Raw genomic sequence first — 25,297 nt, forward strand, 5'->3', positions numbered from 1 at the left:
GCATTGTGCGTTTGCAACGAAGTCTAATGATCAGCGTGTTTGCTAATCATGCAGCCTGTTCGGTTGGCTGGTTCGTATCGTTGCTGGTTTGTGAAGAAGTACTACTGGCTAGTTTGTGTGAGAGAAAAATACTATTCTAGCTGAAAATTTATGATCATTTACAACAAGCCACAGCAGTTGAATTCAGCGCACGCACTGCACTAGCGTGATCAAGCAGCCGGTCGAATCTACTCCTACGTCCTACCAAAGTTTGATGGCGTCATATCAGTGCAGAGTCCAGTCCTGCTATGATGCCAAAAGAAGTTTCTGTCATTCTGTGGACAATTGCATCGCGAAAAATAATCATGGTGTTCTTCAGGAGCTTGAGCAACAGTCTCCGATCCCTACTCCATTCCCCTCCTCCTCCTTCTTATAAAAAACTAATAAACCAGGAAATTAAAGATATGGCTTAACTGATTCCATACTTCCATGCATGTCAAAAAAAAGCAAGTCAAGAAATGCGCACTGAGTTCGTAAAAGAAAAAGGGCATTGTCATGATTCGAGTGCCGGAGATACTCCTACTAGTTGTACTGCATGCCCGACTACGTACGTTACCTGCAGCACTGAATTTGTGATCCAAAGTCAACTGTCTAGAATATCCTGGCTGAATTGAACATTTCAAAATTAAAAATCGTGATGGTCCTGCAAGTGTGCCTAACAATTATGACGCGGTGTGCTGCTTATCTCGTTTTGTCAGCGATCAGCCTGTTCGCTTGGTCGTAAACGATCGTGGATTATAAGCTAGAACAATATTTTTCTCTCACAACAAATCAACTAGCAGTAATAATCCACGATCGTTTCAGCCGAAACGAATAGGCTGAATATATAGCTACTTTTTGTTTCTACTACTTTCTTTTACTTCCGCATCAACAACTATATATAACGTAAGCTAAGACACGCATGTTGAGGACGCCCTAAGCAATTAAAAAAGTATGAATTCATATCTTTCCACTTAAGAACTCGCAAGTAGCCAGGGGTCAATTGTACAAGTGAAAAAAAAATATAGTACATTAACCTCCAAGTGCTGCTATTTTTTCAAACTGTGAATCTGATTTATTATCAGTAAAATGAGATCCATATGCCTACATATAAGCGTAATTTTATTAGAAGGCACAAATTGCTTACATCAATATAGAAAAATGACATTATAAAAGCAGTTAATATGCTTAAGTTATATTCCAGAGTCGTCTACGGTCTACAAGAGAAAACATTTACTTATTCCACTTTGTTAGATTCATAAGCATTTTTTACAACAAAATATCATCAGAACTTATATAAGTGATGTCTTGGTTTGATGGGCTAATGAAAGGAATATAAAGATGCGATCAGATTTTAATTTTGGTGCTCAGTTTTGAATCTACGGTATTTTACGTTTCAAAATTGTTGCAGGACCATCCATTACAAAAAAGAAGGGAAAGGGGCAAGATGGATGTACAACGCGAAGGCAATGTACATTGTCAAAATAATACTGTAGTAAGAGTCAGTTATCACCGCAAAAAGAATTATCAAACAAGAGAACAAAAGTCGACCCTGTCATACCCGCCAAATCCAATGAAGTAAATTTGTCAGTGACGAATTATCACTCAAATTACACCTGTATAATCATGTTTCGCATAGTAAGTGAACTCAAAATTTCCTTACAAAATAATGCCAGGGGAGAGGGCTTTTCCGCGACATCTGTTTTTTCTTATCTTGCCTACAAAATTGCTACATGGTGTTTGTGTACAACCTAAAACACATGGTGTTGCGCTCTGAAGAACCAATGAACATGTGAGCAGCACGTGAACAAGAATTATCTGCTATCACTATTAAGATGAGAGGGATAAAGAATTGGCACATGATGCCAAACTTGAATCATGATCTCTTCACAACTGCCACTGCAAAGTTAGGGTGGTGTGTAAACTCAAACGAGACCCTCAGAGATGGATCGCCAGCTCCAACTTGGTTGATAATATTTAGGGCTAGCCTGTTGTGCTCAGCCACCAGCTCTATCCGACGGACCTCAGCAAGTTTTTCTGGTTCACTTGCAAAACTGCCCCTTAGTGAGGGGACTATCTTCTGAATTTCCTTGAAGAAGTTGTATTTCACCAAATCCTGTGACAAAAAGAGATATCGAGGCTTAGTCAAACTAAGCAGATGAGAGAACTGATAAAAGGGATTTCAGTAGCGAACACTCACCGATATGCCTGCCCGGGAAGATGATTCCTTAAAACTGTAGAAGGAAATGTGCTCAGGGACTCGAGCTTTCAGAAGAAGATCAAAGTGCTGCATGAATCTCTGCGAAGAGTGATTTGAGATTATGTCAGACTCATTCAAGCCATATTTAAAAGGATGTTAGAAGTCACAACAATAAATCCAATCACACCTCTTGTTCAGTGTTAAAGATACTTGGTAATTGGAATGACCTACTTTCGTTTCTGAGAACAGCTAGCATCTGCATTAGCAATAAGAGAGTGATTGTTCAGTTCCATAGCCGATAGTTGTACAAATGTATGCTTTGCACCGGAATGATTTCCAAATGACCATATTTTTCCATACGTACCATTGAGAGTCCCTCTGATAGCAAGAGATAGCATTGAAGCAATAAACAAGAGGATGAAAATGTTATATCCCGAGCTGAATCCTTCGAATGATCCTTCTTCTTTTTCCCCTTTCTTCGTGCTGAACATTTGACAATACATGTTAAGTTACACAAAATTTTACTAAAAGGAAGCCATCACGTATTAGTGAAAATGGCATGGCATCCATTTAAATGGTGGAAGAGACAAAATCATATGTTTAACTGTAAATAGACAACCAAACAGCCGCTACATCATATTTTTTCATGTGATGTAATTTCAGGGGAAGAGGCTCCTCTGCAATGTTTTCTGATCGTCCGATTAATCACGATTAATCGCGATTAATCGTCCTTATCGGTACTTAGCACTCGATTAGGTCCTCCGATTCGATCAGAGCGATCAGAAACCTGATCGTCCGATTAATCGCGATTAATCGTCCGATTAGGTCTCTTTACCGATCAACACTTAGGATGACATATATGAATATATAGTATATGGTATATTATATAGTATATGGTATATTATATATGTACCATACATATATATATATATATAGTATATGGTATATGCTCGATGTCTACTATATAAATAGTAATGCTCGATGTCTACTGTATAGTATATGGTATATGCTCGATGTCTACTATGGTATATAAATATATATATGAATATATAGTAATGCTCGATGTCTACTATATAAATATATAGTATATGGTATATTATATATATACCATACATATATGATATATACTTACATAGTCCTGCTATATGCTAGACGATTATATGGACGATTAGACCGATCAGAGGTCAATTAATCGTCCTGATCGTCGATTAATCGTCCTGATCGTCCTAATCGGTACCAGACCGATTAGGAACGATAAGCCGATCAGAAAACATTGCTCCTGTGACATAAAGTCAGACAGATCAGATCTCAGCTACCGCCCTCTGATGTCTGTCAGAGGAGCTTTCTTCGGTTTCAGGTACTGTTCTGCTTTATTTGCCATTTGGCTGTAATTTGACTCAAATCAATCGTGCAGCATATGGGACCACCATTTTTAAACAGCTATACTCTGCTTTATTTTAACACGTGAGCATTTGACATAGAACTAGACTTCATATTTTGTAAACTGTATGTTCTCCATTTTGTAATTCTTATTCATTTTTTCCCTTAAGTTTTCCTCTTTCTATAACTCCTTATCACTTTACAACCAAATTTCAAACCACAGTTAACATAAAAGCAATAAAACATCTTATAGATATTAGTAAGCAAGTCACCTTGAATGCTACGTGGCCATCCTATTTTAGTGTCTATTACATGTCTAATATGAGAGCAGGATAATTCACCAAAACTTACAGGTTTCGCTACTAGCAAGAACTCGTAACTGCATCTTTTCTATTAGCTTTGTGAGCACCACATACATGTACCAGTACACCATACAATATTCGCCTGGAGAATATAGGTCAAGTTCGAAACCCAATGTGAGAAACCGAAAAGCAACCCAGTATGCATGCTCCTGAGTCCAAATAAGAAGTTGCTTTGATACTCTCATGCACATATTCTGCACACCAACCAAAGCACGTTGAACAATGACAAGTATATGAAAGTGATATTTATCTCAGAAACCACATTAAATCAGAGATACCTCATTCTGCAAGACATGTCTAGTTTCACCGAACTCTCTTTTCAGTGCAAGCTCCAACTGCCACATGTATAAGCACAAAACATTAAAAGTGCAAAAGCAACATCATACACATGGGGAAGAAGCACTCAAATACTCAAACTATCGCAGTCAAGGAATAGTCACAAACTATTTGAGTATTGCAACTACCCCTAGAAGTAGCTAAAAATATACAGAAGAGATATCATAGCAGGTTTGCAACATCCTGATATGCCTTTATAGCAGTTATTAAAGCATCAATAAAAAAATTTCAGCTCCTGATAAGGAAGTTTTTAAAAGAACGGGTCAATGAGAAAACATCAAAACTTGCTACTTTGGGTCCACGAGAAATCTAGAATACATTAGTTCGTGTTCTTGAATATCAGCTACAAAACCCCTTTTTTCACCTTGCCGTTCTTGGGTCTAGCATGGTACCTTTTTCATCGTTCCAAAAATTTAGTATGTCATTGGCAGTGCAATGGGCTACTATTTATTCCTACTAACTACTAAGTGTTATTTAGACAACTGAGTTTTCTCAGCTTGGTTATGAAACAACCAAATTTGTTTACTGTGGCTGATGTGATTCTTTTGCCAACACGAAAGCATAACTTACGTCTACTAATGTAAGCTGAGGAAAGAAGAAATAAGCAAAACAGCATTGATTTCACACACATGTATGGAAATAGTACTCCAATCCTGTAAACTCTTCCCAAGCTTGCGCCGTTGCCATGCAGTGTTTGTACAAAGAATTTTTATTAAGTTGACAACCAACTGCAATGTCATCATATTAATTAATCAGTGATAATTCCAGATAAATGAAGATGCGTAACCATCAACAGCGGAGAGGAATGATCCTGGTGTCTGACCTGACCTAGCTGCACAACAAACTCATTCATCTGAAATTCCTTATCTCCAATAATGTCCGGTAGTGATAAAGCCCTTGAAATGACATCAGAAAACAAGTGTTCCCCATAAAGTTTGCCATCTTGGACCAACAAAGTCTGCATCAGGGCCATTTTTGGATCATTGTTAATGCAAGAAAGAAGCAGCGAATGAGATGTAGTAAAAGAATTCAAAGACTGCACGTTGTACAGGATGAAACAAATCATGTTTCTAAAAGATAAATGAATTGATAGTCACAATATCAGATACCATACTACATTTTCAACCAAATATACAAAGGATAAAAATCTTCCCTCCCTTTATTAATCCAAGACTTTCATAACATAAGACATCACTAATGTTTGGTTATAGCATAAGACTTTTATCAGTGAGATATTAAAACAGTAAAAGAAGCAAACAATTACCTAACATTAAATTGCAAGTTAGTCATACACTACACCAACTGCTGTAGCGCAGATGGCCCTACGAAGAATATAAGTATGACCCACCTGAAGAAATGCTCTAGGAACCAAATCTGGCACTGTTTTTTGGAACTGTACAATAAAGTGAAGCACATTCTCAAGCACAGGATCGAGCGACGAAGCGCAGATGACATCAAGATCATGCAGAAGCCTCTCAAAGTACCTGATTGCCTGAAACATAATTATTACAGCATTACATGGGAAGCTGCAAAAGTGTGTCCATCTTTCAGATGTGATTCAACAAAACATAGAAACTTCAAGCATAATTAAGGTAGGAACTTGGAGCATAATTAATGCCTAATTCGTACTTACATCGCTCCAGCTAAGTACTTTTACCGCACGTGGTGGTGTGGGGCTCAAAAGTCTGCTGTTTAAGCTAACATCAAAGCCAACAGGTTGACAACCAGATGCAGTGGTGCAGTTTCCATCACCTTGCTGTAACCTAGTGCTGGACTGGGACTTGAGAAACTCCCGAGACTTAAGCATCAAATTAAGCTCTGTCAAGCATGAAGCAACATGCTTCCGGGCCAACTCCAATCCTCTTCCATGAGGTTTCCTCATGCACATAACAACATGGTAGAAATGCTACAAAACCACCAAAAAAAGGTGATGGAGGCATTGAAAAATAAAAGGAAAAAAAACTTCTATACAACTTCATCAGAAATGATCCCTACAACTGAAAGGACGATGTCAAACTAGTTGACCTCTAGACTTTAGTTATACAATATTGTACTGCAGTCTTAAGTTGCAACAGTTCCGCTTGGTGCAAACGAGCGAGCCCGAATTCATTGCTTTCGCAACGAAATTACAAACAGCCACCAGGATGGGTTGATAACACCTACTGAGTTTAGAACGGAAAGGATGGACACAGCAGCACCAAGGCTCTGTGAACTATCCAACAAAATGCATCAACATCAGAATCGCCTTACAACCATGGTGCAACAAACATACATAAATGTGTAAGGCAATTGCAAGCGTAATAGTTTGTCCTTTTCCTTCATTTCATCACTGGATAAGGAGAGAAACCAAGGAAGGGCCAACAGTTTCCATGTAATTTCTCAAAAAAAAAAAGATTCTATCATGGAATCGTACTTGCTTACTGTGAAATCAATATATACATAATAACAGAAGATGAACATAGATAAACAAACTGCTTTCAGAAATGCATTTGTTAATTCACAACAATCAGAAAATTCAGTCAACCATTTTTTAACAGAATTGAACAGGAAATAAGGGTTAAGACCTTACGAAAACGTAATCTGCATAACAGAGCTCTACAATAATCCTCTTCCAGATCAGGATTATCCTGCAGGGATTCAAGACCTGCAGCAATAAAATATTCCTAGTCAATATCACGACATCAACAATCTTCTTATATTGATTAAAAAAGGAATATATTGGTTTTTCATTAATTTATATCATTGTTTTTAAGGCGATAAGTCGAGCCGCGGCGACCCGCCCATTTGAGTCGACTAGGCGTTTAAGGCGCGCGGCGAGGCGACGCCATATGATCATCTTAATATATAATGCTACTAAAATTCAGAAGCAAATCATACCTTAATATTGTCAAGTCTTAGCATATAGTACCATAATAAATAGTGCTACCAGAGTGCTAGTGCACAACATAAAGTAGCAAAATAGTTCTCATCACTCAATAGCAACAAATTAGTCTCTAATGACATAATATAACTTAATGACTAGTGCTGCTAGGGCAAAACAAATATAAATAGCATAACTGCAGATCTGAAATCTAACGTGAGCATCATCTAGGGATGATCATTTAAGCAGTTTTCCATCTCTACTCTAATTGCAGTGGTAGTTTTCTTGCACATCATTGTATCTCCAAAGCCACCCGCTAGATGCTTCTTCAGCCTTCTTATCCCTCCAAAAAGTGAGACACCACATAGAGTGCAGGCCGCTACATCTTTGTTTTGAAGGTTTGGCCAGTAGCCATACTTCCATCCTGAATCCGCAGAATTTCCCTTCCAAGCTAAATCAGTCCTGGGATCATAATTGCTGATGATGGAAGATGGACTTGCCATTGTGCTATCAGCTGTAAAAACAAAGAACTTGAGCACTTCCAGTCAGCATCTGTATAACAAAGCCACAAGCAGAGGAAAGACATGGAAAGAAACAGAGGAAGAGGAGGGAAGCAGAGCTGCAGAGGAGATGCGAACTGCAGAGCACATCCAAGTCGAGCAGAGGCAGTGCACATCCAAATCAAGAGCAGGGGCAGTGCACATCCAAGAGGAGGGAAGCCGAAGGGAGAGGAAGTGATGCTTACGTACCTATCCTGTGACCTTACGAAGAGAAGGGGAAGGCGCCGTGAATCAATCAGCAGAGATGAGGGAGGACCAGAGGAGGGGCAGGAGGCACAAATCAGGGTCGCAAATCAGTGGAGAAGAGGAAGGGAGGCTCGAATCGAGGAAAGAAGCGCGTGGAAGAGATGGGGTTTGACCTTGCGGGATATGTAGGCGCCTGATTTCCCGCCGGTGCTTGACTCCCGCCGGTCTCGTTGGCGCGCAAATCCCCTGCGTCCTTTCCCCCTCCCGCGCACAGCCCCTTTCCCGCTCCCGCGCCCGCGCGCACACGCGCAAGCTCGTGCGACATCAGCCTTGGGCCGTTCAGGCCTTAAACAGCGCCAAATCGCGCCTAGCCGACGACTTCTACTGCAAGGCGGACGCCATACCGCGATTGGTCGTGGCGAGGCCGACGCCCAGCCTGGAAACTCGACTGGACGCCTAGGCGACGACTTAAAAACAATGATTTATATTTATACAGTCTACATAAGACAAAATCAAAGTATATTAAGCTTGTCAAAGTAATAATCCAATTAATTACCTTCTCATTCTCAATGTAGGCTTCTGCATCTTTCTTTCTTTTTATTTCTTTAGTATTTTTATGTCAAACCATTCTAAAGACTGAGCTAGAAGTACTTAAAAGTGAAGGACCTAGTTGAGTGTTCAGCAACTTTGCATACATGCACGTGAATAATTTGATGCAAATTAATCAGCAGTTAGCGCGATTTCAAGATTGAACTAAAGATAGTTGAGCTAAAACAAGGCACATATAGTTTGTCCTATCTTCAGTAATTGACAACAATTCTTTTCTTCTTCTTTTTGCATCAGGAAACTTAATATACAACAATTATTCAAAATGGAGCAGTTTCAACAATACTAATGATACTCATGACATTAATAAACTGAGAAAAACAGAATAAGATTATATAGCACATACACTTAATACTGATACCTTCTAGTGTTTTTTTCTTGGACAATGCCTGGGCTTTACATGCACGTAATTGACGAGATATTGTCTCTTCAACTGAGTTTAGAATTGACAGGCACTTTTCATCACCTTCATCTCTCAAAGGCAGCCCAAAAGACATAGTAAAGAGATCCTCTTCCTACATATACATGAAAAAGGATTTGTCTCACAAGTGGAATCATGGAGTTACAACTACACAAAAGATGGTGGTATCTCACATATCAGGTTAAACACTAATAAAAACTGATGCTCATATTGACATATGAATTATGTACAGCAGATCTCACACATTACAGCACCGCACCCTAAAGCACTAAATATAGCTTCCATCCATAATCACTTCTGAAACTAAAAAAAGTAAGAAATGTAGGAGACATTCAGAGACTAATGAAATCCACTCCAGTACTCCACATGCAAGCTATCAGTTACCAGTTGTCTAACAAGGTTATGGACAACATATACTAAAAACTAAATTGCACAAATCTAGAAACAAAAATGTTAATTTGTGCTACTCATTTGCAGGGAGAGGCTAGTCTTATCTTACAAAAATAACTTGTCAAGGTGATTGTCTTCAGATCCAATCAAGTTCAGCAACATGAAAGATTGGAGCAATTTTCAAGAAAGGGTTTAGTGGAGATAGTCAAATAAGGAGGCTATAAAAGAACGAACTTTGTCAAGATAGTTAATATGCATAAATTATTTCTAGAACCATCAAATTCCATATTCTTGACATGCCGTAGATTATTGATAAAAGTAACCAGGGAAAAATGGAGATAGATAGCATCCAAGGTCCAACCCAGTACCTCATGAGTTCGGGCAGTAGAAACAACAGAAATGACAGCATTACAAGTAGCACGCAAAATCCTGCAAAAGCTATTTAGTACAGCATGCGATGAAGTTCTCTCCATTCTCATAAGGTAGATACATGTAAATACAGTCTGAGCTAGAGTGTGCCCCTTGTGCCATGTTGCCTGATAAATAAAGCATTAAAATACGTGGTTTAGTCAAATTGAAAAGGTTGCACATATTACATGCAAGAGAGGACTTAAGTACCTCACATGAGAAAAGATGATCCATGACATCAATAGAGCGTTGAACATCAAGTGTCCTGTCCAAGCTAAGTGGGATTGGCGCAACACCATCTTCTATGGCCTCTTCAATGGAGTTGTATCGACTTCTCTCAATTCCATAATCCATTTTTGGATTCATTATCTATCAGGACGGAGTACACACTGAGAACTAAAATCAAGCAATAGATTAAAAGCGTACCCAGTGCAGAGAGCTCCCGCTCTGTGCGGGGTCTGGGGAAGGGTGTCAGTGGCAAGCCTTACCCTCGCCTGTGCAATGCGAGGAGACCGCGACTCGAACCCGGAACCTTCTGGTCACAGGCGGTAAGACTCTACCGCTTGCACCAGGCCCGCCCTTCAAAATCAAGCAATAGATTGAAACAATAAAAACACGACAAACCATTGAAGTGTCTCACTCAATGGCCCTCACCAGTATGATGTTTGGCTTAGTCATTATGACATTATCATTATGAACTAAAATGTCCTTTGAAGCATTCACTAATATTTTGAAAGGTTCCTTAAACATGTCTGCCGAAGGGCGGGCCTGGTGCAAGCGGTAGAGTCTTACCGCCTATGACCGGAAGGTCTCGGGTTAAAGTCGCGGTCTCCTCGCATTGCACAGGCGAGGGTAAGGCTTGCCACTAACACCCTTCCCCAGACCCCGCACAGAGCGGGAGCTCTCCGCACTGGGTACACCCCTTAAACATGTCTGCCCTTTTGATCCATACCACATTTTGAATTGCCTACCTACATGCATGTTTTGGATTTTGAATTAGTGAGCGAGTTCGCTCGCAGAGTATGTAATTAATGTTCTCTGTCTCATAATTTTCAATGAAACTGCGATCAGTGAGAAAACTCCGCCTATGGTGGGGCGCCTTTGGTGTCCCAGCATAGCAGGTCCCAAGCCCTGGTAAAGGAGGAGGGTTGTGTTAGGCGTGGCGAGCCAATGTAAAAACTTAGCCACTTAAATGGAGATGAAACCCGAAAGAAAATCGTTGGGGCGTAACCCTCTTAGCGACGCGCCATATCGGAACCCGGGTATGGTGTTAAATGGGCAAGGGCCGGGTCGTCACCCCCGTGACGCGCCGTGTCGTGATCTGGGCATGGTGTCAAGTAACCAAGGATCGGGTCGTCGCTTCCTTAGTGGCGCGCTACATCGGCGCCCGGGTGTAGTGAAAAATGAGCAAGGGTCTTCGCATCAGAGTCGACGGGTGCGAGGGGTAAGGAAGCTAGTCGAACCAACTAGGATCCGTTTAGGTAGTTGGAATGTAGGGTCACTTACAGGTAAGTTAAGAGAATTAGTTGATACCGCGACTAGGAGGCGTGTAAATATATTATGCGTTCAAGAGACTAAATGGAAGGGTCAGAAGGCGAAGGAAGTGGACAATACAGGTTTCAAGCTTTGGTATACAGGGACAGTCGCGAATAGAAATGGAGTAGGAGTTTTGATTGATAAGAGCCTCAAGAATGGTGTGGTGGGTGTGAGAAGGCAAGGAGATAGGATTATCTTAGTCAAGCTTGTCGTTGGTGATATGGTCTTGAACGTAATTAGTGCGTATGCCCCCCAAGTAGGCCTCGACGAGAGTGCTAAGAGACAGTTCTGGGAAGACTTAGATGGCCTGGTTAGAGCTATACCTAGTAGTGAGAAGCTTTTTATAGGAGGAGATCTTAATGGGCATGTAGGTACTACAAGCGCAGGTTTCGAGGCAGTTCATGGAGGTTTTGGGTATGATAGTAGGAATCAGGAGGGGGAGGAAGCTCTAGACTTCGCGGTAGCTTTTGACCTGATGATAGCCAACACTTTCTTTAGAAAGAGAGAATCTCATCTAGTGACCTTCAGTAGCGGACAACACTGTAGTCAGATTGACTTTGTCCTCGCAAGAAGAAAGGACAAACGAGCATGCTTGGATTGCAAGGTGATACCAGGGGAGTGTGTTGTTTCTCAACATAAGCTTTTGGTGGCAGATTTTCGTTTTCAGATGCGTGCCCGTAGGGATAAACAAGTTAAGATTGAAAGAACAAAGTGGTGGAAACTGAAAGGGGAGACGTCAGAGGTATTTAGGGAAAGGGTTATCAAAGGGGGCTCTTGGAAGGAAGAAGACGACATAAACAATATGTGGGACAAGATGGCAACCAACATTCGGAAGGTAGCCTCAGAGGTGTGTGGAGTAACCAAAGGAAGGGGACGTGAGGCTAAAGATACTTGGTGGTGGAATGAGGAAGTCCAAAGGGCTATTAAGGAGAAGAAAGAATGCTATAGACGCTTGTACCATGACAGGAGTGTGGACAATATAGAGAAGTATAAGGTGGCAAAGAAGACTGCAAAGCGAGCTGTAAGTGTGGCAAAGGGTAGAGCGTACGAGGATCTTTACCAACATTTGAGTACGAAGGAAGGAGAGAAGGACATTTATAGGATGGCTAGGGTTCGTGAGAGAAAGACACGGGACTTCAACCAAGTTAAGTGCATTAAGGATGAAAGGGAGCATCTCTTGGTAAAGGAGGATGAGATCCGACATCGATGGCAAGAGTATTTTGACAAATTGTTCAATGGTGAGAATATGGACACAACCTTTCAGTTGGATGACTCTTTTGATGACACCAATAGGCGCTTTGTGCGGAGAATCCAAGAATCTGAGGTCAGAGAGGCGTTGAAAAGGATGAAAGGAGGTAAGGCGATGGGACCGGATGGTATCCCAATCGAGGTGTGGAGATGCCTCGGGGACATAGCTGTAGTATGGTTAACCAAGCTGTTCAACCATATTTTTCGATCGAACAAGATGCCTGATGAGTGGAGGAGAAGTATATTGGTACCGATCTACAAGAATAAAGGGGATATTCAAAGTTGTACAAATTACCGAGGAATTAAGTTGATGAGCCATACTATGAAGCTATGGGAGAGAGTTATCGAGCATCGCTTGAGAGCAATAACGCGGGTCTCTATGAACCAATTTGGTTTCATGCCCGGAAGGTCAACCATGGAAGCCATTTTCTTAATAAGACAAGTTATGGAGCGGTATAGGGAGAAGAAGAAGGACCTACATATGGTTTTTATTGACTTGGAGAAGGCTTATGATAAAATACCAAGGAATGTTATGTGGTGGGCGTTGGACAAACATAAAGTCCCAACGAAGTACGTCGGGCTCATTAAGGACATGTACAGCAATGTTGTGACTAGAGTTCGAACAAGTGATGGAGACACGGATGACTTCCCGATTAGGATAGGACTACATCAAGGGTCAGCTTTGAGCCCTTATTTGTTTGCTTTAGTGATGGATGAGGTCACAAGGGACATACAAGGGGACATCCCTTGGTGTATGCTTTTCACGGACGATGTAGTGCTAGTTGATGAAAGCCGGACATGAGTGAATCAGAAACTGGAGTTATGGCGGGAGACTTTGGAGTCCAAAGGTTTTAGACTTAATAGAACTAAGACTGAGTATATGAGATGTGACTTCGGCACTACTACTCGGGAGGAGGAAGATGTTAGTTTGGAAGGTCAAGTAGTGCCTAGGAAGGATACCTTTCGATATTTAGGATCAATGCTACAGAGGGACGGGGATATTGATGAAGATGTTAGCCATAGAATCAAAGCAGGGTGGATGAAGTGGCGTCAAGCGTCTGGTGTCCTATGTGACAAAAGGGTACCACAGAAGCTAAAAGGCAAGTTTTATAGGACGGCGATTAGACCTGCTATGTTGTATGGTGCAGAATGTTGGCCTACGAAAAGACGACATATTCAACAGCTAAGTGTCGCGGAAATGCGTATGTTGCGTTGGATTTGCGGTCATACAAGAAGGGATCGAGTTCGGAACGATGATATACGTGAGAGATTAGGGGTAGCGCCAATTGAAGAAAAGCTTGTCCAACACCGGTTGAGATGGTTTGGACATGTGCAACGGAGACCTCCAGATGCACCGGTGCGTAGTGGAATCCTAAGTCAGGATAGTAACGTGAAGAGAGGCAGAGGAAGACCGAAGTTGACTTGGGTAGAGGCAATAAAAGGAGACTTGAAAGGATGGAATATACCCAAAGACTTAGCCTTAGATAGGAGTGCTTGGAAGACAGCTATTCACGTGCCTGAACCTTGATTGCTTCTGTTGGGTTTCAACTCTAGCCTACCCCAACTTGTTTGGGACTTAAAGGCTTTGTTGTTGTTGTTGTTGTTGTTGTTGTTGTTGCGATCAGTGAGAAGAATCACTCCATACAAAAAAAAAAACTGACCAAGTCAATCTAAATTAAAAAAAACATTTGCCTATCACATCAATGAGTGAATTGTCAAGAGATAGCTTTTCACAAGGATGCATGCATCCAGATCCTCAAGTGCCCAAAAAAGTTGAGTGATAGTCCATAAAAGCAACTCAGGTGACCTAGAAAATACTATGTCTACAAGGAAAAGATCAACCAATTGCTAAATCATAATAATAACTAAATGCACAAAATAGTTCAGTAGAAATAAGAGCATCATGAGCCTCGACACCCACAATGCACAATAGAGAGAAAAAAGGAGATGAAGCACAATCAAATAGCAGGGGATGTGGTGCGGGCTTACTTCCAATGCAGACATTGCAGCAAATAGACTAAAGTTTTCTCCATGTACAAGTTCCCCGTCCTGGAGATCTACAAGCATGAACAGTCAGTAGGAGACAAAACAAATAAAAGATAAGTTAGCTAGTAGATCTGAGCACAGGCTCAACTCTCAGCTGTCTGTTTCTATCAGTACGGACAGAGTCCGAGATGCATCTAAATCCAACATCAACATTTCCCATAGCGGACTTTGGCAACAAGCAGCCCTAGAAAACGACAAACCATCCCCACTTGAGATTGAACTAACTAATTAGTTTTGAAAAAAGAAGACTGTGCACTTCTACCAAATTGTAAAATATTTTAAAAAATGCACAGATATATTTTCATGTGTAGCATTTTAACTTGATTACTTTCTCGAAATATGTTGTTCATAGCGCCAACAATTTGTACATGAATGTTTGAATATAATTCAGTAATGCACATGTATATTTTACTATTTTAGATTTTAGATTTATAGAAAAGTCAGAAGGGCAGGCCTGGTGCAGTGGTGGGAGCTGTCTCACTGAGTCACCAGGTCGTGGGTTCGAAGCAGCCTCTCCGCAGATTTGCGGGGGAAAGGCTTGCCTCGGTTTTTCCCTTCCCCAGACCCCACTCATGTGGGAGCCTCCGGCACTGGGTCTGCCCAGATTTATAGAAAAGTCACTTCCCAAACAAACTTCACGAAAGCACCATGAGGCAAAGGATACATAATGGAAGGTCAGAAAATTTGAGCTCAATTTAACTTGGTGGAAAGGCGAGTCCCTCAGACTGCTCATAGCTTTCAGGGCCATGGTTCCTCTCCATCCCCAGAAACTCGGCCCCTGGTTCATTCCCAACCAGGGGCGGAGCCAGGGGGGTTTGCACAGGAGCCTTGCACCCACAAACTTAGACACTATCCCTAACCGATTGCATCTTATACTTCGCTTAGTTACAAAACTAATCCTCAAATAGTGCCTCCAGGGCACAATAATTAGACAAGAAAGGAACACCAAGTTTGCTTCTCTTACTGCGCATATACCAGTAGGCAGTAGCTCTCTTGCAACACAGGCACACAGCCACCTCAATGACTAACCAATGCTAGCCGAAAGACCTTCCTAATCTGTAAAACAGATCCATTAAAATCCACATAGCTCTCCTAAAACCCTTAATCCATCCTTAAAAGGGAAGGTTGGTTACATGTTATCAATCATGAATTGAGAAAATCGGTAACTCTCGGGGCACGAAACTACATGCTCTCGATTCTCAGGTGTTTCAACGACACATCACTCACAGGCTACCTCAGAATGGGCAGGTGTTTGAATCTAACGTTTAAAATGCAACATAAACAAACACCAAATCCTAGGACCTAGACAACGCATTCTACAGAATATCCCTATTGCCAGTACAGTTCTCCCACAGCAACGGTAACCCATTTCATATTTACTATTCAATTAAACACAGTGTGCGTGTTTGTTTGTTTGTTTTTTCTCTACGGTTTAAAGCTGACTGGGTACATCCCATATGCTGCTGACACCAAAATCTCATCAGGCAACCAAGCATCTCGCATTGCTCGGTGCAAACCAAAACGAGAAACCATCCACACCAGTATCCACGTGCACAGAGATCTACACGCACGATCCACCGCACAACAGAGCCTGCATGCAAGGCCTCCAAACAACAGAGACTAGCACGTTTCACATCAGCAAACAGCAAGGGGAAGGCTCTGCCTCGAGTTTTACCACGGCACGCGGCGGCGAGGAGCGGCGAGGCGTCAGCCCAGACGCCCTGGTCGCTGGACGAGGGTATGGAGGGGGGCGGTGGCGCGGCGGCCGCACATGACGAGGAGCTCGCCTCCATTGAAGAGAAACGGGCGGCGGCGAGATCTGGAGCCGCGACCGAGGGATAGGTCGCGTCGCGTCCCTTTCGTGCTCCTTGGCCACGGCGGCGTCGGCGGCGGAGGGGTTCGGGGTGGGAGGTTTTTACTGGTTGCGTGGTAGTGAGGGGCAGCGAGACGAGGAAGCCGAGCCACCGGCCGAGGACCGCAGGTCGGGTACTCGGGTCGGGTCGGCCGTGGGAGCGCTCGTTCTGATATCAGGCTACTTCTTCGCATCGTGCTGGTTCGTGAAGAAGTGTCGTGGGCTGGTTTGTGTCCATAGAAAAATACTGTTTAGATTGGAAAGTTACGATCGTTTACGATAAAGTCACAGCCAAACGAACAGGCTGACGGTCTTAAAATCAAAATTAGTAGAGTTTCCATCAAAACCATATGCAGTTTCTGTAATAGTGATAATATGAGTACTACAGTATACAAACTGACGAACAGTTGCATTTATTCGTGCTCTAGCAACATTGACATATGCTTTATGCATTTTTTTTACCAGAATTACGGCCAAGTCACGTCTAGCACAAACAAGCAGCCTGTTCGTTTGGCTGTGGCTTATCGTAAACGATCGTAAATTTTCAGCTGGAACAGTATTTTTCTCTCATACAAACCAGCCAGCAGTACTTCTTCACGAACCAGCCAACCGAACAGGCTGAAGAATCATGGCAAAGCTACAAACGGGTGACGACGTAATGATATAGTGCTATAGAAAAGCTATATCTCACTCGAGTGTTGGAACACTCTATTCTTTTTTCTTCTCTTCCTCCTCCTCTCTTCTTCTCCATCTTCTCTTTTCTCTTCCTCTCTCTCTCTCTTTCTCCATCTCCGACAGGCTTACAAGAATTTTTTGGGAGACAGGCAGACCAGGCATGGGACGGGAGAGACGACGGCGAGGTGGAGGCATCGGTGATGCCACCCCCACTAGAGCAAGCAGCGAAGGAGACAGCCAGACCAAGTTTGGACGGAGGCAACCATGGCCATGACAACGGCATGGGAGGGGAAGAAGAAGATCGTCGCTAGCGTGGTAGGCTCTCTGGTAGGCTTAGAAGAATTTTTTGGGGGACAGGTAGACCAAGCGGTGGGAACGGGAGAGACGACGGCGAGGTGGAGGCGGCGGTGATGCCACCGCTGCTGGAGCGAGTGGAGAAGGAGACGGCCAGGCCAAGTTGGGACGGAGGCAACCATGGCCATGACGACGGCGTGGGAGGGGAAGAAGAAGACCGTTGCAGGCGCGGTAGGCTCTCGTGAGAGACCCATGACGACAGAGCTCCAGCGAGACCCTACTACACCGTGGCGACTGGTCAAAAGGAGAAAGGTGTGAAAAAAAGGACCGTGGCGACACGTTAAGAGAAGGAAGGTGTGAATCGTCAAGAGGAGGAAGGTGTGAAGAAAAGAAATTGAGTTTTCTGGCCCAAAACACTTGGTGATGCATAGCCAGATACTTGCGCCCTGTTCGACTGGCTGAAAAAACGGCTGATACTAATTTGTTATAAAAGAAAAATATTATTATTTCACTGAAACAGTACGGCTGATGAGTTCAAGCGAACAAGGCCTTGAGTGATGCAGAGACGGATACTTTTTGACACCATAGACAGATACTAGTACTATCGAATCTGTTAGTCCACATCCCTTCTCGGCAAATTGAGCGGGAGAACTCAAGGGCAAGGAGAAATCAAAGGAGAAATCAGTTGTTGCAGAAGGTTGCAGCTCCTAGCGAGCCAAGGAAAAACCTCGGCATCAAGACTCTAGAGAAATGGTTATTACAAACAGCTTCAAAAATACATCATTGCAAGATTGGATCGAGCCATCTCAGGTCTGAGCGTTTCTCTTCTTGCCCTTGCTGCTCTTCTTAGATTTGGCCAAATGAAGGGCAGATTTGTTCACCACCTCTATACCTTCACCTTTCTCTTCTTGCCCTTGCCCTTGCTATTCTTCTTAGATTTGGCCTTGGTGGTTGCTTTGCTCTTGTAGTCAGGAGCTTTGTACTCGGGCACATCGCGAAGCCCCAGCTTTGACAGAACAAGACAGTACGAGTCCCAGTCGGTTCTGCGCAAGTATTTCAGGTATTTCTTCCTCCTTTGGACCATCTCCTGAAGCCCCTTTCTAGAATGTTTATCCTGCATCACAACACAGCGCACGAATTACTTCTCCAAATCAAGATTAAACAGTTCCAAAAGCATTGCTGCCAGATGTTGCAGTGAAATAGCACAATAAATCATAAGGAGGACCTAGGATTTTGTATACCTTCTTGTGTAGAACAGCTGACAGATGCTTGATTTTCAGAGTCAGTTGGGCAACTGCAAACGAAATATGGACATATCAGTAACAGTGCAACACGCATGCATGATTCACATACAAAAGGCAACAAAGCCACAGGGGCATACAAATATACAATGTTCGAGATCTTTAAACATACATCAGAGTCAGTGCTGCTATGAGCCCTCATGTAGAAAAATAAAAGAGATAAAAGCTCTCATGCTTAGGTGACGATTTTTCCCTAGTAAACAAGAAGGTCTGAGAACAAGAGAGTGACAAAGCAGAAATGTGTTTACTGTTTAGTTCACATATAGCTACATATTTGTTTCAGATATAAGCATCAAATAAACAGCCCAATAAAGACAAACAAACACAAACATTCAAATCAACTGCATAGCATCAATAATAAACGCACAGTTTCTGTATGTATTACGCAACCACAAAAGGAATGAAGTGTATGAAAACAATGAAAAAGTAGTGTCTAGTTAAAGAACAAATACTGCATTCGGTATTTCTTATTTCCACATAATTGGGACGCCCTGTTCGCTTGAACTTATCAGCCTGGCTTATCATCCATGGTAAAGTGTTTTTCTCTAACAACAAATCAGCTTCAGCCGGCTTATCAGCCGTAAGAAACCATCAGCCTGCTTGAACTCGTGTTTACTTTGAAGAAGAGGGTAAAGTGTTTACTTCGAACTCAAGAAGAAGTGAAGAACAGAATAAAGTGTTCACTTTGAACTCGTGCAGACCCACAGTCATTCTCAGACATCTTGAACTCACCCCTCACCCTTTGGAGCTCCAATTTCATCTTCTCTTCGGAAGACATATGATCTGGATGGAAGTACTGAAGATAACAACTTTGATCAGAAGTAGTAGATCACATCCTATCCTAAGACTGTAAATAAGCTAAGCAATTACTTTGATAAGTAGCAAAAATAAAAGGCCAATCTCACCTTCTCTAACAACTCCTCCTGCGGAGGCCGACCCATGTAGTCCAGCTGACCGCCAAGGTTCAGCAGTGTATTCATGTTTACCTGCCGAGCCGGTTTTTCTTGTTTCTGCAGGTTCTCAATGCCACTCCGGAGTTCCAAAAATTGCGGCCTGGCAAACCGGTTCTCCTGCTTCTCCAACTCTGCCAGCTTGGCGATACGCCCCTGCAGCTCCGTGAGCGAGAACCACTCCTTACCGTCTTTGCCCGCACCCGCCGGCCGCAGCTCCCCTAGCCTCTTCCCAAGCTCTTCGTAGCTGCAGTGCCTCTGAAGCGCAATGGCAGAGCCATTCTCTTCCTGCCCCGCACCTACAGCCTTCGAGTTCCCCTCTAGCTCCGGGCGGAAGATGCTGCTCGGCAAACGGGTCATAAAAGGCTTCGACGAACGGGGGCCCTTGAGGCTCCCTCGGTTGGCATCGAGGCCGAGCACCCCCCGCCCGGCGTTGGGGCCCTGGGCAACGCCGTCCTTCTTGAACAGGTCCGTGAATACGGGGGTGGCTCCGGGAGCGGAGGTGGAGGGCGCGCCGCCGGTTGCGAAGAAGGAGCGCCGCGCGCGGGGTTGGGGCGGGGCAGGTTCGTCGGGATCCGGCGCGGAGAGGGCGACGTGGGAGACGAGAGGAAGCGATCTCTGATGTCCTGGAAGAGCGAGGACGCCGGGTTCCGCGGCGCCCTGGGGTTGGGGGGCGAAGAGGAGGATGGGGACTGGGCGGCTTCGAGGTCGTTCGCCGGAAGTGGGGGCGGAGGGAACGGCGGGTTAGAGGAGGAGGAGAAGGCACGGGTGGCGGGGAGAACGGTTCTCCTCCGCGCGGTGATGCGGTGGAGCACCATGGCGGCGGGCGGGTGGAGGTGGGGGCTCGCTTCTTCTCCCTCCCGCAGCCCCGCTATAGGGTTTTGGTGAAGACGAGCGGACTGCGCGAGCGATGTGCCGCGGCCTGTCTGCGGAAGTGGGGTCCCTGTGGCAGACGGGCTGCAGGCACTGCTGGGCCGCTACGTCGTCAGCAGGAAACTGGGCTGAAGCCTGAAGCCTGAGCCTGCAGGCCTCGTGGTCCATCTCTTGAGACAGCCTGTTTGGGTGATGGTTTGACCGGCGGATGGCGGATCGGGTTAGCAAGCCACCACATGCATGCACCAAGGCTGCCTGCGTTTGTCAAAGCATGAAAGGCATAATATAAAACTTGGACATATTCCGTGGATCCTTTTGCTCGTTGTGAGATCCGATTATACCAAGGAATGTACACCAGTGACACCACTCACACTAAGATGTCCACGTCACCCGAAGTACATCCTCCCTAGATTCTATAAGAGTATATAAAAAGAAAACATTTGGTTTATATTTACAATTTTATTTAGGACTATTCAGCCCCCCACGTTTTTTAGTTCAGTCTAAAAACTCCATGGTTGAGCGACTCTAAATTTTTTAGAGCACCTTTACACATGATCCATCTCGAAATAAAAATAAGGGAGATAAGCCTTCTTACACATATAGCTCTCTACTCCAAAATTTGGTGGAGTTAAGTTGTTTCGCAGAATTCGCAGGGTATATATATATATATATAGAGAGAGAGAGAGAGAGAACTAGGGAAAATGGTGTTGTTGCCTCTTACATAGATGTGCAATTGTGATTTTGCCCTCGTTTTTCTAATTTTGTGATTTTGTCCTTAACTGTTCACGAGTCAACGCGATTTTGCCCTTGGTCAACGCGAATTTGCCCCTGTTTTTACCGTTGACCAGGGGCAAAATCGCGTTGACTTGTGAACAGTTAAGGGCAAAATCATAAAGTTAGAAAAATAAGGGCAAAATCACAATTGTACATCAAATTAGGGGCAAGAACACAAGAGCCCCCATAGAACTACTACCCTGTAGCCGGCTACAAAATAGCTTATTCTGTAGCCACTTTGAGTTACGATAATTACTATGTTAATTTACAAGATTACAGTAACTCCTTACTAAGTGGTTTACTATAACATTATGGTAAATATCCCCATGTGTTATAGTAACCCAACTATCGTAAATATGTATTGACATTATCGTAAATTAGTATATAAAATTACGATGGCTACAGAATATACTGTCCATATATATATATATATATATATATATATATATATATATATATATATATATATATATATATAGAGAGAGAGAGAGAGAGAGAGAGAGAGAGAGAGAGAGAGAGAGAGAGAGAGAGAGAGAGAGAGAACATAAAACGGAGGAGTTCAGACAACCTCTTACTGAAAATTAGGTTGGTTTAAAACTTAACCATCACGAGAGACCGGCACGGCGAAACTAAAGTCTGCTGTCGTGGCACTGCAACCTCTTCCGACCTCATGAGTCAAGATACGTGCGAGACTGGTGCAGTCACAGCCAATCACGGCATTGCATAGTCGTACCGAACTACACGTGTAAATTTACACTTTCACCGTAATATAAGAGAATTTTTAATGCCTCTGATGATCGCATCTACTGAGCGCACCATTTTAATGCATCTCGAGATTCCAAGGTCACGTGCTCGCGGTGCCATTCAAGGTAAAGCAGCCGCAGGCAGTGATCAGCCGATCACGCTTCGTAGCTGTCCTGCTTGTGTTTCTCGCGAGCAGATCCACCCGCGCGCGACCGGTAAAACGGCTCTGATTTCGCGGGACGACGCCGAGCCGAGTGGTTACCACTGTGTGACTGCGGGTGTACGCGTCGGCAGTAGACTAGTAGCAGAGTAGAGACAAGACGTGCAGACGAGCGAGATAAAAACGAGGCCTCGGGTGCCCTGCCTCCCCCCTTCTCCTCCATCTCCATGGAGGAGTGGGAGGAGGGCTTCCTCCACGTCCTACGAGCGCTGCGGGACGCCGCGCGGAGGGTGGAGGCGGGGGAGGTACGAGGGCCGGCGCTGCAGGCGCTTCTCGCGCTCGAGGCCGGCGCCGACGACCTCCTCGCCGGCGACCCCGATCTCGTCGCCCTGCGCCGCCTCCTGTGCCGGCTCAGAGCCCTCTCGTGCTCCGTTGACCTGTGCTCCGGCTCCCTGTCCCTGCGCGCGCGTTGCCGCCGGTGCGGCGCGAGGAGGGAGGTCGCGCGCGTGGCCGGCGCCGTCGCCGGCGAGATCCAGTCGTGGGTCGACCGCGAGGCCATCGCGCGCCTCGTGGCCGCGCTTCGCGGCGGCAGGGCGGACGCCGCGCTCGCGCTCCTCCTGGAGCTCGAGGCGCGGCTGCTGTCCACGGGTGGGCGGTTCGACCCGCGGCTCCAGCGCGAGCTGCTCGGTCACGGCGTATTCCCGGCGGTGGAGGCCGGGCTCGGGGACCCCGCCGTGGGCGACCGCTGCGCGGCCGCGGTGCTGGCGCTGGTGCGCTTCAACAAGGACGTGTTCGTCGGGCCCGTCCTCATGGGCCCCGCCGTCGGCGCGCTGGTGGCGTCCGCGTCGGCGTCCCCGGCGCCGCTGCGCACGCTCAACGGGCTGGTGGACGCCATCCGGAGCCCGCTGGTGGAGGAGCTCCACGCGCGCGGCGAGCTCCCGCGGCTCGTCGCGCTGCTGTGTGCGCCCGACCCCCGCGCCCGCGTCCCCGCGCTCGGCTTCGCGCTCCGCGTCGGGTACTACGGCCGCAAGGAGGTGGTGGAGGCGCTCCTCGCCGAGGGCCTCGTCAAGCGCCTCCTCTGCCTGCAGCGCTCCGACCTCGGCGGCTTGCTCGCGGACACGGACACGGACGAGGACGAGGATGGCTGCCCAAAGGCGAAGCCCGACGACACCAAAGCCGATGGCTCCCTCCTCCTGGCCTGCCTCCCCACGGTGTGGCGGCGTCACGACGGCGCCGCGGACACGGACATGGAGGAGCGGCCGTTTGTGAGCGCAGTGGCGCGGTTCGCGGTGCAGGTGGAGGTGGGCGTGGGGCTGAGCCCGCGGGAGAAGCGCGAGACGAAGCTGGAGATCCTGCGGCGGGTGCGGGAGGCGGCCGTGTCGCCGGCGGAGGAGGCCTCCGTGCTCGCCGAGGTGCTCTGGGGCGCCACGCCGTAGCCCGTAGCGGTGAGCGGTGGCGGCGCCAGCTCCTTGCTTCACCGATGACCGTTGACCCGCGGGCCCACGTGCCGCGTACGCTGTTTGCCGGACTCGTTGGTTGGTGTGCGCCTTTCCTCTTGTCCTTTTTTCTTAGTTTTTCCTTTTGTTTTGTAGCATACAGTTTTTCTTTTTTGTTTGTAGCATATAGTTCTTGTATCTATAGTTAATCTTTCTGTGAATATTGTTAGATATAGATCTTCTGGTGTAGATAGGAATTGGTAGGGGAGACGACTCCAATCCATGTACGCACGTATAGATGGATGATGTACAAGAGAGTCAAGATGTAACAATTTTTTATAGCCTGTGAAAAGAAGTGGTAGGAAATGGTTGATGATGCAATGACAGTGATACATTCTACAGTAGTATACTCCCTCTCTCTCCTTTGAGATACAAGGAGCAGTTAAAGTTGGTGCAAAGTAATTACTACCCGACTATAACAGAGCGATGAGCAATTTTTTATTTTGAACGTTCTCTTCCTATAAAATAATCGCCCTATTCATTTAACTTATTCGGAACTATTTTTTAGTTACGGAATAGTATTTTTCTCTCACGACATTTCATCGTAAGTCAAATTTCAGCTTAAGCGAACATGGAGAATAACTAACAAACGTTGATGTCTCGTCGGTACCGTGTGGGAAAAAAACCAGAATGGTCGCGAGGACTTGGAACAAGACGTGTGGCTAACCCGGCAGAGTCCAATTTCCATACGCCGAGGCCGACGTTGCTGCATTTGGTGCGTAGATGTGCCAGTTTCTAGAGCGTACCGGGGCCATGAGGTTCATTTCTAGGTGTTTGCCAAATGTCCGTGGGGCGTCGGAGGCTAGCACCGTTGCTGCAAGCCCATGTACTACATGGCATGGCATCAATCGCTTTCGCCCGCGCGTCTTGATCCAGATCCACATCTAGACGTAGAACCAGGGTTGCCCAGCCAACCAAGCGGAGAGCGGCAGCTGCTCCACTGATGCACAGCACAGTGGCGGCAACGCATCGGCTGCCGGTTTGTGCGGGAAAGAGGCAAGGCACTTGCGACGGGGTGGATCGGCGAACGCGACCTGACCGAGGCCGACGATGGGGGCCGGGGGCGGGCGACGCTCAGGTGGAAGTGCGGAGGAGAAGAATGCACCCGAAAAAGGCCACCCAAATTGATCCGATCCTGGCCCCTGTTAGGCATCATGCGTTGCCTTTTGCCTTTCAAAAGGGCCGGGCTTCATCATTGTCAGGAGTCAGGACGAGTCCCCCCGGGTCCCTAGCACTCACGCTGCTCCTCTCCGCTCCTCTGGACCTGAAATCCGATCTGAACATCTGAAGGATGGATGGTTGGAGACAGAACGGCCGGACTCGTTCGTCCAATGACGGTTCAGGAACCTGCCGCCGCAATCGATACAGAAAGGCCAAGCAGTGCCAGTGACTGACATCAGAAACGCTAGCACAGCATGTTCCCGGTCCTACTACACCTTACCAGTCAGTAGTTGACGGGGTTCACGTTCACTTCAGTTTGCTGAATTCTTCAGTCAGAAGCAGGTAGGCTTTCACTGAACTGAATGACATTCTGGTATCGATTAATTGCTCACAGTACATGTATCAGGAGAATTCCTGAACACCAGATTCATCTGATCCAATTTTTTTATCAACATCTGAT

General features: G+C 45.3%; 1 protein-coding gene and 1 pseudogene across 2 annotated transcripts; both read right to left on the reverse strand.

The window, feature by feature from the left end:
• Positions 1 to 1,578: 1,578 nt before the first annotated feature.
• Positions 1,579 to 16,569, reverse strand: LOC136467924 (uncharacterized). Of its 2 annotated transcripts, none has more exons than XM_066466738.1 (16): positions 16,233 to 16,569; positions 14,501 to 14,568; positions 9,938 to 10,096; positions 9,688 to 9,855; positions 8,870 to 9,023; positions 6,861 to 6,940; positions 5,930 to 6,202; positions 5,645 to 5,788; positions 5,120 to 5,254; positions 4,926 to 5,024; positions 4,239 to 4,295; positions 3,950 to 4,154; positions 2,583 to 2,701; positions 2,406 to 2,474; positions 2,219 to 2,317; positions 1,579 to 2,134 (listed from the first exon to the last, which is right to left on the reverse strand). In XM_066466738.1, the coding sequence occupies exons 1-16, from the start codon at positions 16,348 to 16,350 to the stop codon at positions 1,895 to 1,897; spliced, it is 2,187 nt and encodes a 728-aa protein (XP_066322835.1). In that variant the 5' UTR covers positions 16,351 to 16,569; the 3' UTR covers positions 1,579 to 1,894. The 2 variants fall into 2 exon arrangements, with proteins under 2 accessions (XP_066322835.1, XP_066322834.1); XM_066466737.1 differs by having other exon boundaries at positions 8,855 to 9,023.
• A 1,337-nt stretch (positions 16,570 to 17,906) lies between these two features.
• LOC136464736 (uncharacterized) lies at positions 17,907 to 20,699 on the reverse strand (annotated as a pseudogene).
• Between the last annotated feature and the right edge of the window lie 4,598 nt (positions 20,700 to 25,297).

Source organism: Miscanthus floridulus, chromosome 7, assembly GCF_019320115.1.
Source record: "Miscanthus floridulus cultivar M001 chromosome 7, ASM1932011v1, whole genome shotgun sequence".
Classification (NCBI taxonomy): domain Eukaryota; kingdom Viridiplantae; phylum Streptophyta; class Magnoliopsida; order Poales; family Poaceae; genus Miscanthus; species Miscanthus floridulus.